This window comes from Rhinoraja longicauda, chromosome 6 (assembly GCF_053455715.1).
Source record: "Rhinoraja longicauda isolate Sanriku21f chromosome 6, sRhiLon1.1, whole genome shotgun sequence".
Lineage (NCBI taxonomy): Eukaryota > Metazoa > Chordata > Chondrichthyes > Rajiformes > Arhynchobatidae > Rhinoraja > Rhinoraja longicauda.
This window is the reverse complement of record NC_135958.1, coordinates 61,311,269-61,324,213: the sequence shown is the minus strand read 5'-3', so window position 1 is coordinate 61,324,213 and position 12,945 is coordinate 61,311,269. Positions and strand designations below refer to the sequence as shown.

At 46.6% G+C, this 12,945-nt stretch overlaps 1 protein-coding gene across 2 annotated transcripts in view; it reads left to right on the top strand.

Moving 5' to 3' along the window:
* kif19 (kinesin family member 19) overlaps nucleotides 1–12,945 on the top strand; it is a 109,519-nt gene that overhangs the window by 77,256 nt on the left and 19,318 nt on the right. For both annotated transcript variants that reach the window (XM_078401119.1, XM_078401118.1), the window contains exons 8-13: nucleotides 3,860–4,006; nucleotides 6,139–6,261; nucleotides 7,776–7,932; nucleotides 9,017–9,191; nucleotides 9,749–9,947; nucleotides 11,220–11,490. In XM_078401119.1, coding sequence (XP_078257245.1) covers nucleotides 3,860–4,006; nucleotides 6,139–6,261; nucleotides 7,776–7,932; nucleotides 9,017–9,191; nucleotides 9,749–9,947; nucleotides 11,220–11,490 — 1,072 coding nt within the window. The remainder of the gene's footprint in view (nucleotides 1–3,859; nucleotides 4,007–6,138; nucleotides 6,262–7,775; nucleotides 7,933–9,016; nucleotides 9,192–9,748; nucleotides 9,948–11,219; nucleotides 11,491–12,945) is intronic.

The window sequence follows — 12,945 nt, the reverse complement described above, 5'->3', positions numbered from 1 at the left end:
TTGGGTGGGCGGCACTGTGGCGCAGCATTAGAGTTGCTGCCATACAGTGCCAGAGACCCAGGTTCAATCCTGACTATGGGTGCTGTTTTTACGAAGTTTGCACGTTCTCCCCGTGACCACGTGGGTTTCCTCCGGGTGCTTCGGTTTCCTCCCACGTCCCAAAATTGTAGGTTAAGTGGCTTCTGTAAATTGCCCCCAGTGTGTGTAGGATGGTAAGTAGTGTACAAGGTGATTGTTGGTCGTTGTGGACTCGGTGGGCCAAAGGGCCTGTTTCTACATTGTATCTCTAAAGCTTTGAGGAGACGAATTAATCTAAGTGTAAAGAAACTGTCATGATGAAGAGACACCAGTGGGGGCTCGGGGGCGGGGGTTTGACTCAATGACAGGTTGCAGCAACCACAGTGTTCTGTTTTTGTCTAGTCCAAATAAAAATGCTTTTCTTTTGTTTAGGAACATAGAGCAGAACAGCACAGGAACAAGCCCTTCGGACCACAGTGTCCATGCCAAACATGTTAAATTAATCTCATCTGCCTGAGATCCATATTCCCTCCATTCCCTGCATATCCACGTGCCTATCGAAATACCTCTCAAAGGCCACTGTCATATCCGCTTCCACGAGGCTCAACATAAATTCAATGCCCTCTTTAATTCATTGCAATCCCAAAGCCAGGAATTAACTGTATCACTGTGTGGGCAGGAGGATGTATTTAAGATCTGAATGTTCAGACGGTAGGATGTATTCAAGCATTTTAAACAAAGTTCCTGCAGGTAGTTCCAGACTCAGGAACAGCTTCCTCTCCACCATTATCAGGCTTCTGAACAGTCCTTCCATATGCTAGGGTGCTGTCCGATTCACCCGTATCCCATTATGGACATTGGACGTTGTTTATGGACTGATGCCCTACAATGCTTGATTAGTAAGGGTGTCAGAGGTTATGGGGAGAAGGCAGGAGAATGGGGTCAGGAGGGAGAGATAGATCAGCCATGATTGAATGGTGGAGTAGACTTGATGGGCTGAATGGCCTAATTCTGCTCCTATCTCTTATGATCTTATGCTGAGAACTATATTCTACACTCTGTATCTTCCCTTTTGCTCTACCTATTGTACGTGAGTTTAAACAGTGTGCATCTATGCATTGTATTTCTAATCTGATTGATTGGTTAGTATGCAAAACAATTTTTTTAACTGTACCTTGGTACACGTGACAATAATAAACCTGAACCTAGTTTGCAGCGTCAAGCCTAGTAATTGTGCTCTCCTGTGTAAATGTTACTGCGTAACAGAAAACTTAAATGAGAGCATGGTTGCTCTCTCTGACTCAAACGCACCATCTAGTGGTTGCAAAAGAAACAGATTTCAAGAGTGCAGTGTTTAATTGTCCAAGGTACTGACAACGGGACAAGTGCACGCTTACTTGCTGCAGTGTAACAGGCCCATGAACATAGTGACACACAGATCACATATAATAATCACTAATACAATAAATTAATAATCAGTAATACTAGGTAACCATAATAGTGCAAAAAAGCAAAGTCCGTAGTGCAACCAAAGACACAGTCCATAGAAGATCACAGTTGCTGAGGTCAGTGTTGTGCAGTGTTCAAGAGCCTGATGGTTGCTTGGAAGAAGCTGTTCTTGAACCTGGAGGTCACGGTTTCCAGGCTCCTGTACCACCTTCCCGATGATAGTCCATTTCCTTGCTAGTTTCCAGGGGAAGCCAGCAAGGATGACACTAATGAAAGATGTATATAAAATGCTGGAGTAACTCAGTGGGTCAGGCAACGTCTCTGGAGAAAAAGGATGGGTGACGTTTTGGGACCCTTCTTCAGACTAAGAGTAGGGGATACCCCTAGCATTTTGTGTCTACCTTAGAATAAAGCTATTGAGGGAGTGCAGCATAGGTTCAAGAGGTTAATTCCCGGGATGGCGGGACTGTCACATGTTGAAAGAATGGAGCGACTGGGCTTGTATACACTGGAATTTAGAAGGATGAGAGAGGATCTTATTAAAACATATAAGATTATTAAGGGATTGGACACACTAGAGGCAGGAAACATGGTCCCGATGTTGGGGGAGTCCAGAACCAGGGGCCACCGTTTAAGAATAAAGGGTAGGCCATTTAGAACAGAGATGAGGAAAAACTTTTTCACCCAGAGTTATGAATCTGTGGAATTCTCTGCCTCAGAAGGCAGTGGAGGCCGATTCTCTGGATGCTTACAATAAAGAGTTAGATAGAGCTCTTAAAGATAGCAGAGTCAAGAGATATGGGGAGAAGGCAGGAACAGGGGTACAGATTGTGGATGATCAGCCATGATTACAGTGAATGGCGGTGCTGGCTCGAAGGGCCGAATGGCCTACTCCTGCACCTATTGTCTATTGTCTATTATTGTCTAAAGCAGCACCTACAGTTCCTTGTTTCTACTGTTTATACCTCTTGAAAGATGTGCTGCCCCCATCTGCAGGGCTTCTGTGTTTGTCTGTAAATCCCAAAGTAGGAATGTGGGGGATGCGTGGACACGATGCTGCAAGTGTCAGTGTTTTACCACTCACCCAGGTCATTGCCTTGTGTATGGAGATGGTGTGTGGAGTCACAGAGGAGGCTGCTTGGTGTAAGGAGAGGGTCCACCAGAGGGCAGCTTGGTGGGGGCTGGTCCTTTGAAACAAGCGGGCAGCTCTCAGACTGTCCTGGGTCTCAGAAGAGTTGCAGCCATGGACGAGAAGGGGGTAGAGAAGGGGAGGAATGAGCCAGGATGGGAATCGGTCATTCCATGAAACGTTGTGTCATTGTGCTGGGGGTGGTGAGGAGCGGATGCCAGTGAATTGGGGTCCCACGAAGTTGGATGGAGCTTTCCAGAGAGGGCCCTGGCTACAGGTCCAAGCCCTGCCAGCCCGGGCCTACACTGGTTTGGGTTGGCCCTGTCAGTGGTGATCTAGAACAGGGAACAGTACAGCACAGGACCACGCCCTTCAGCCCACAAGGCCCATGCCGAATACAATGCCAAGCTAAATTATTCTGGCCTGCCAGCACGTGATCCATATCCCTGTGTATCCATGTGCCTAACCAATGTCTCTTAAATATCACTATTGTATGTGCCTCCTCCACCATCCCCGGCAGTGTGTTCCAGGCACACACCACCATCTGCGCATAAAAACCTGCCCCACACATCTCCATTAAACTTTGCCCCTCTCACCTTGGGAAGAATCTGAGAAAGAATGCAGTGATGTTTAGTGCTGGATTCTGATCTGGGAAATAGTTAGAGGTGTTGGCAAAAATAGAATGTCAATTTCTTCCACACTGCAACTGCAGGATGTAACTGAGAGATTCCTCCATGGGTCTTGAAGGGCGGCCAACTACATTTTAAAATGAATCAACTTGTCTTAATATACGGTGGCATGTATCACGATGCATGTTCCCGATGTTGGGGAAGTCCAGAACAAGGGGTCACAGTTTAAGGATAAGGGGGAAGTCTTTTAGGACTGAGATGAGAACTTTTTTTTCACACAGAGAGTGGTGAATCTGTGGAATTCTCTGCCACAGAAGGTAGTTGAGGCCAGTTCATTGGCTATATTTAAGAGGGAGTTAGATGTGGCCCTTGTGGCTAAAGGGATCAGGGGGTATGGAGAGAAGGCAGGTACGGGATACTGAGTTGGATGATCAGCCATGATCATATTGAATGGCGGTGCAGGCTCGAAGGGCCGAATGGCCTACTCCTGCACCTATTTTCTATGTTTCTATCACTGTTGGAAGAACTGGTCTGTATCCCCTGTTATATTTGTCACAAACTTTGTCGAATATGCCCTGTTATATTGTCATAATCTCACTCTACGTTTTTGTTGATATCTCCCTCAACGTCTCAGACACAAAACCGTGGGAAGCGAATGAAGGAAGGAGCACACATCAACCGTTCACTGCTGGCGCTGGGAAACTGCATCAACGCACTGAGTGAGAAAGGAGGGAATAAGTATGTCAATTACCGAGACAGCAAGCTGACCCGCTTACTGAAGGTATGTGAGTAAGTGCACGTGACAAACAGGGCCGTTTTTACAGCATTATGGGCCCCCAGGCAAAGCAATGTACTGGGGCCCCTACCGTTACTCTCCCCCATCCCCCTTTCCCTACCAGCCCCCCCCTGACGTGCCGGCGAAAAGCACTTACCGAAAAGCACTTAGCGATGGACTTAGGGTGCTACATTGTTGCGAAAAGCACTTACAGATCCTGTGAGAAGCACTTAGTGACCGAAAATGTTGCGAAAAAAGCACTTATTGAACCTACATTTTAAAAGTAGTATTTATTTATTGCAAGTCACTTAACATACACAGATCAGCATGGTGCCCCTATGCTCGTGGGCTCCCGGGCAAGTGCCCATCAGGCCCATGCGTTAAGACGAACCTAAATGGTCACCAGGTTCATCAACAAAATGCTCCCTCTCTCTCTCTCTGTGCTCTGGGGCAACCTTCAGACTGTCCTGAGTAGACCTGACAGGGTTACTCTGTGAAATTCAAACCATGATTTGATCACCTCTTAAATTTGGACACTTCTTAAGAACTGTGATCTTGGCATCATGTTCGGCACAGATATTGTTGGCCAAAAGGTCTGTTCCTGTGCTGCACTGTTCTATGTTCTAGGTTCTAACAGTGGCACAGATGGTAGAGCTGCTGCCTCACAGCGCCAGAGACCCAAGTTTGATCCTGACCTTGGGTGCTGTCCGTGTGGAGTTATCGACAATAGACAATAGACAATAGGTGCAGGAGGAGGCCATTCGGCCCTTCGAGCCAGCACCACCATTCAATGTGATCATGGCTGATCATTCTCAATCAGTATCCCGTTCCTGCCTTCTCCCCGTACCCCCTGACTCCGCTATCCTTAAGAGCTCTATCTAGCTCTCTCTTGAATGCATTCAGAGAACTGGCCTCCACTGCCTCCTGAGGCAGAGAATACCTCAGATTTACAACTCTCTAACTGAAAAAGTTTTTCCTCATCTCCGTTCTAAATGGCCGACCCTTATTCTTAAACTGTGGCCCCTTGTTCTGGACTCCCCCAACATTGGGAACATGTTTCCTGCCTCTAACGTGTCCAACCCCTTAATAGTTCTCACGTTCCCTGTGACGGCATGGGTTTCCTCCGCGTGCTTCGGTTTCCTCCCATCATATCATATCATATATATATACAGCCGGAAACAGGCCTTTTCGGCCCTCCAAGTCCGTGCCGCCCAGTGATCCCCGTACATTAACACCATCCTACACCCACTAGGGACAATTTTTACATTTACCCAGCCAATTAACCTACATACCTGTACGTCTTTGGAGTGTGGGAGGAAACCGAAGATCTCGGAGAAAACCCACGCAGGTCACGGGGAGAACGTACAAACTCCTTACAGTGCAGCACCCGTAGTCAGGATCGAACCTGAGTCTCCGGCGCTGCATTCGCTGTAAAGCAGCAACTCTACCGCTGCGCTACCGTGCCGCCCATATCCCAAAGACGTGCGGGTTTGTAAGTTAATTGCCCCCTGTAAATTACCCCTGGTGTGTTGGAGGTGGATGAGAAAGTGGGATAACGTAGAACTAGTGTGAACATGTGATTGATGGTCAGTGAGGACTCCATGGGCCAAAGGGCCTGTTTCAACAATGTATCTCTGAACTAAACTAAATAACAGAAGTAATAAAAGGAACTACAGATATTGGTTTATACCAAAGACAGACACAAAGTGCTGAGTAACTCAGTCGGTCAGGCAGCATCTCTTGTCAAAATGGATAGGTGACGTTTCGGGTCAGGACCCTTCTTCAGACTGATTGTAGGGGTGGGGGAAGGGGGGGGGTGGGGAACTGGAAGCAAGAAAAGACCAGGACAAATCAGGGCCTGCAACTGATGAGCTCAGGCAGAATGGTACCCTGATCTGTTGCTGGCCCTGGTCTTTTCTTGCTTCCAGTTCCCCACCCCCCTCACCCCTACAACAAGTCTGAAGAAGAGTCCCGACCTGAAACGTCACCTATCTGTGTTTGCCGGAGATGCTGCCTGACCCACTAAATAGCAGAAGCCTTGGGTCATAAGAATCTTTTATTTGTAATGTGGAGGTGTGTTACGGGCGGGCAGGCATGGAGCTCGGTGTCTCACTCTGTCCCCTTCTCGTTGGCGGCAGGATTCGCTGGGCGGGAACAGTCGAACGGTGATGATCGCTCACATCAGCCCAGCCAGCAGCTCCTTTGAGGAATCGCGCAACACTCTCACCTACGCCGACCGTGCCAAAAACATCAAGACCAGAGTAAGAATCAGCCTTTACTGCAGCAAGTTAAATGATAACAGGTGGGATAGAGGTAAATTGTACTCCATTCGACACAAAGTGCTGGAGTAACTCAGCGGGTCAAGCAGCATCTCTGGAGATAAAGAATGGATAATGTTTCGGGTCAGGACCGTTCAGTCTCCCTACTTTCATTAATTCCCTTACTTTCTAGTTCCTTTACTTCCCTTAGGTCCCAGATTTTCTTGACTTTCTACACACAAAAGGTGTGCTTTGATCACCTTTTAATGCAGGTACTTAAAAATAAATTTTAGCCAATGACATTTAAGAGGGAAGAGAGTTAAGAGGGAACTCGTGGACAACTTGTTCAGTCAGAGGGTGGTCTGTATCTAGAATGAACTGCCGGAAGTGGATACAATTACAACTTATAAGACCTTTGATCAGATCTACAGATAGGAAGTGTTCGGAGGGCTATGGGCCAACTGCAGATAAATGATACTAGCCCAATATTCAAACCTAGTTGGCATGAACGATGTGGACTGATGGGCCTGTTTCCATGACTGTGAAGTATTTGCCTACTGACCAGATGTAACCATCCTGACAATGGCTGTGCAAATTCACAGCAAATGTAATAATAATTAACAGAGCTCACAACACATTGATCAGCATCCAGCAAAATAAAATTTAAAAGATTTATAGTTAAAACATTTTAAATCAAACCATTTTGAGTATTCTAGCCTTGGCCTGAGAGAAAAGGAGTTAATTTATTGCAACAAATCAATAAGCTTTCAGCATGGAAATGGCAGATTAATGTAAAATCTCGTTATCACAGCTTTGCTAGAATCTCTTTGTAATTATTGCCAAATTCAAGAGTACAGGCACTTCCCAGCCAGTGCCAGGTGTCAGGATATGTTGTGCTCACAACCAACAGCCTTGTGTACAGAAATAACAGTAGCAAGCAGGAATTTTCCACAAACAGCAGCAAATTGAACGTGCCCATGTTACCGAGAAAGAAATAATTTATTGTACATGCAATGTTTTGAACTAAGATGAGAGGAGAGGGTGCTTAGGAGCAACGTTTTCACTCCAGAGGGTAGTCTGCATCTAGAATGACCTGCCAGAGGAAGCTATAGAAGGATACAATTATGACTTTTAGAAGGCATTTGGACAAATAAATGGATAGGAAGGGTTTAGAGGGATATGTGCCAAATGCAACGAATTGGACTAGCCCAGTGTGCCAACTTGAACAAGGTGGGCTGAAGGGCTTGTTTCTGTGCTGTGCAGCTCTATAACTCTCTGTAGCTCTAGTCTAGTTTGTTATTCTGGTTTTTGGGCAGGGCTAGTTAAGGCACAGCCGGGCCTTGTTGTTGTTCTTCTTCTTCTTGCGTTTGAGGCAGCCGAAGTTATGTAACGCCCTCCAGGTGCTGTGGCCAGTGCAATGTGCTGTTGTCGAGGGTCGTGAGGTCTACCCCTCCACCAGGGGGGCGGAGGACAGCGCAGTCAGCCGGGCCCAATGTGACCTTTATTTCATTCACCAGGTAAAGCGCAATTTGATGAACGTGTCCTACCACATTGCTCAGTACACCAACATCATCTCCGACCTACGCAGTGAGATCCACCGGCTGAAGAAGAAGATCGACGCACAACGAATTCAACAAACAAAAAATGAAAAAGCGGATATCCGCAACGTTCAAGGTGAATGGTTGATCTAAAATTGTAAACAGATATTTTGCCCACTCCCCTGTAACCTGTCAACTCACTCTGTGCATGTAACCATCCCTGGAATGCTTTCTGTGGTGCATCTGTGGAAAAAATACATAGAAACATAGAAACATAGAATATAGGTGCAGGAGTAGGCCATTCGGCCCTTCGAGCCTGCACCGCCATTCAATATGATCATGGCTGATCATCCAGCTCAGTAGCCTGTACCTGCCTTCTCTCCATACCCCCTGATCCCTTTAGCCACAAGGGCCACATCTAACTCCCTCTTAAATATAGCCAATGAACTGGCCTCAACTACCTTCTGTGGCAGAGAATTCCACAGACTCACCACTCTGTGTGAAGAAATGTTTTCTCATCTCGGTCCTAAAAGACTTCCCCCTTATCCTTAAGCTGTGACCCCTCGTTCTGGACTCCCCCAACATCGGGAACAATCTTCCCGCATCTAGTCTCTCCAACCCCTTAAGAATTTTATATGTTTCTATAAGATCCCCCCTCAGTCTTCTAAATTCCAGCGAGGTTGGTGGGAGTTGTTGGCGATGTGTTGAACCTCCGTAGTCTCAAATGCAAGAGTGTATGAATAGGACTCTGAGGCAGCACTGGGCCAGTTGTTGGAGACGTGCTGAACGTCCTGTGTATGCATTGCTGTTGCAATGGTTCTTCAAGCCACCAGCATCCACAAAGACTCTTCACACCCCTGCAACAGTCTGTTCGAACTCCTTCCATCGGGCAGACGATACAAGGCCTTCTACGCCTGCACCTCCAGACTCAGGAACAGCTTCATCCCCAGGGCCATAGCCGCCATGAACCGGTCCCGCTGAGCCGGATGGTCACATCGCACAGTGATCCGGCACAGATCTACTTGCACTTTATTCTGTTTTAAAACTGCTACACTTTGTTTTGTTGGGTTGTTTAAATTAATACTGAGTAGCTAATTAAATTATTGCATCGTATGGGAGGCGCATTCCCAATCTCGTTGTACCCCTGTACAATGACAATAAAGATATATTGTATTGTATTGCGTTCCAGTGAAGACCTCTTCTGCTCTTTGCTCTTTCAGCCGAGGTCCAGTTTCATTCCTCTCGGTATGACCGGCGGGAGATGGAGAGGCTCCGCGAACATTTGATCACGGCCTTTCGGGAACAGATGGAGATTCGCCGCAATCTCCTGGAACTGGACAGCAATAACATGCAAATCCAAGTCGACACATCCAGACACCTACTGACTATAGCAGAGTAAGTGCACCTCCTGTCTCCCTGGTTACCCCTCCCAGTAAGCAAGCAGACACCAGGACCTGAATCAGGGAAGATAATGTTCGACGATCTTCCAAATTTGATTAGTTTAATCAGCCAAATAAATTATGATACATTAACGTCTTTGGAATAAGCAGCAATTATTGCACTATTAATTATTTATTAAATCTTTGATGTCAGAAGTTCATTGTCATTGTCTTGCTGACATGTATGTAAAATTAATAACTCCCTGTGGCCACGTGGGTTTCCACCGGGTTCTCCGGTATCATCCCACATCATAAAGACGTGCGGGTCTGCAGGTTAATTGGTCCTCTGTAAATTGTCCCTATTGCATCAGGAGTGGATGAGAAAGTTGGATAATATAGAACTAGTGTGAAATGGTGGCCGATGGTCAGCAAAGACTTGGTGGGCTGAAGGGCCTGTTTCCATGTTGTATCTTTCAATCAAAAAAAGATTGAATGAACCAAGTTGGTCAAAGCTAATGATGTGACAGTAAACTATTCCAAGCAAGACGTCAGTTTGCCTGTTTGTACCCGCAGCTGGGTGCAGGAAAAGGCACGGCGGGCCAGGAAATGGAGAGAGGAGAATCGCAAGGAGGTGTACAACAAGGAGGACAGCGAGAAGGACTCAGACACGGGGGACGACCAGTCCGATGTCATGGAGCCGACCGAGGTGGCCGTGGCCCGGGAAAACGTCGCCACCCTCGTGGCCGAGCAGAAGAAGCTGAAGTGGCAGAAGGTAAGGGTGAAGCCCGTTGTCCACTGTACTCTTGCACAGCACAGGAGCACGCTGACGCAGATCGACATGCTCACCTCTGCTGGGGAAAACCATCGGCCTGGGCAAAACACACAGTGATGGAGAAACTCAGCAGGTCTGGCAGCATCTGTGGACAGGCGATGATTTTGGGTTGGGACTATTCTCCAGACTGTGTTCCTCCAGCACTTGTATCAATCCCCATCACCTGTATCCACTGATCAATCCCCTCGCCTGTATCCACCTATCAATCCCCATCACTTGTATCTACATATCAATCCTCCTTCAGTCTGAAGAAGGGTCTCGACCCGAAACGTCATCCATTCCTTCTCTCCAGAGATGCTGCCTGTCCCGCTGAGTTACTCCAGCATTTTGTGTCTACTATCAATCCTCTCACCTGTAACCACCTATCAATCCCCATCACCTGCATCCACCCATCATCCCTCTCACCTGTATCCACCCATCACTTGGCAGATTTTGTCCAATCCCCACCTCTCTTCCAACTTTCTCTCGTTACTACATTCAATTTGAAGAAGGGACCAGCCCACAACGTCACCTATCCATGTTCTCCAGAGATGCTACCTGATCTTCTGAGTTACTCCAGCACATTGTGCCCATTTTTTTCCTGCAATACTTTGACTTTTGTTTCAGATTCCAGTATCTGCAGTTTTTCTTCCGTGAGGAGAGGGTTGATTTAAACTCTGACTGGATTTAGTTTAGTTTAGTTTATTGTCACATGTACTGATGCACAGTGAAAACCTTTTGTTGCGTGCTAACCAGTCAGAGGAAAGACTATACATGATTACAATTACGGCATCTAAAGTGCGCAGATACAGGATAAAGGGCATAATGTTTAGTGCATGATAAAATCCAGTCAAGTCTGATTAAAGATAGTTTCAAGGTTTCCAAAGAGGTCGATGGGAGGTCATGACCGCTCTCTAGCTGGTCATAGGATGGTTCAGTTGCCTGATAACAGGTGGGAAGAAACTGTCCCTGAATCTGGAGGTGTGCGTTTTCACACATCCGTACCCCTTGCCTAATGGGAGAGGGGAGAAGAGGGGGTGACCAGAATGAGATTCGCCTTGGACTGTGCTGGTGGCCTTGCCGAGGCAGCGTGAATTGTAAATGTAAATAGCAGGCAACAAAAAGGCTTTTCGCTGTACCTCGGTGTACGTGACAATGAATTAAAACCAAGCTAAACTAAAGCAAACAGCTTGCTGCCGCTGAAGTGTTCCGGTCGGTCTCTTCCCTCTGCAGATGGAGCTGGAGAAGCAGTTTGCGGACATCCGATTGCGAGCTCACCGACTGGAGGAGCTGTTGCCAAAGCGGATCAGCAGTGAGCAGCAGCGCGAGGTTCTCAGCCTGCTGTGTAAGGTTCACGAGCTGGAGATCGAGAACACGGAGATGCAGTCCATCGCCCTACTCAAGGACAACGTCATCCGGCAGACCAACTACGTCATCCAACGCTTCGAGCAGCACCGGCAGCTGTGTGCTGAAATCATCCAACAGCAGCGGCAGATCATAGATGGTACAACAGCACTCAGTGCCTCTCCATCACTTATTTTGGTTCAGCTGTTAATTACAGAACAATTGCCCGGAGGAAACCCACGCGGTCACAGAGAGAATGTGCAAACTCCATACAGACAGCACCCGTAGTCAGGATCGAACCCTGGTCTCTGGTGCTGTTGATAATTCAAGTTCTTTACCTTCAGCCTGAATAACACGTATACTGGATGAGTACAACAGATTTATTCCACAGTGGGGTTCTTCCCGTGAGGATCTCCAAATACAATGCTAGTGTCTGAAAACACCTCAACTGGGGAGAGGGAAAGAACAACTTTTCCACGATTGTTTACTTTTTATACAGAAAGGAAAAAGGGGTGTGACGGAAAAGAAATCAATGACCAATTACAATTCTAATACAATTCCCATGGTTACAGAGAAAACAAAACCATTAATACAAGTCACATGCTTAGAAACCAAACCATTAATATAGGTCACATGCTTTCGGGGAAACGCATCAATTTACCTTGAGTAGATTCGAAACTTTTCCTACTTTCACACGCACCAATATAAGGAGTTGTTTTTGAGAAAGAAACTTTTTATCTACTATATACGAGCAATCTCGCAGCTGCACGACCTTGCTTCTAGCTGTTTTAGTACACAAGCTAACACTATCAGACAAGGGAGTAATTTAAGGACAAAGAACCCCTATACTCCTCTGTCTACTCCCTATCACTCGCAATGGGGCAAACACATTCCATTCCCAATGATAACATTTCTGCTTTCTACTGAAAATAAGCATTCATTTTATATTAGCTAAAACAACAACAAAATAACCCATCTTCAACCATCTACACCAAAATATCAATATCTCTAATTAACTATATCAGCTAATAGCATAGATTCTCACTGTAAGGCAGCAACTCTACCGCTGCGCTACTGTGCTGTCCTTGGCAGCGTCTTCCAGACACTCACCACACTCTGTGTGCAATAATTTGCCCCGAACGCCTCCTTTAAATTTTGCCCCATTCACCTTAAAGCTACACTCTCTAGTCTTTGATATTTCCTCGCTGGGAAATAGGTTCTGACTGTCCTCCGGGTTTCTCTGTGGTTTACTCCGGGTGCTCCGGTTTCTTCTCAAACTCCAAAGACGTACAGGTTTGTGGGTTAATTGGCATAGGTAAAATTGTAAATTGTCCCTAGTGTGTAGAATAGTGCTGGTGTACGGTGTGATCGCTGGTCGACGCGGACTCGGTGGGCCAAAGAGCCTGTCTCCATGCTGCATCTCCAATGTCTAAAGTAAACGTAGAACCTAGAATATAGAACACAGAACAGTACAGCACAGGACAGGCCCTTCAGCCCACAATGTCTGGACCGAACATGATGCCAACACAAACTAATCTCCTCTGCCTGCACATGATCCATATCCCTCCGTTCCCTGCATATCCATGTATATGTCTAAAAGCCTCTTAAACATCAC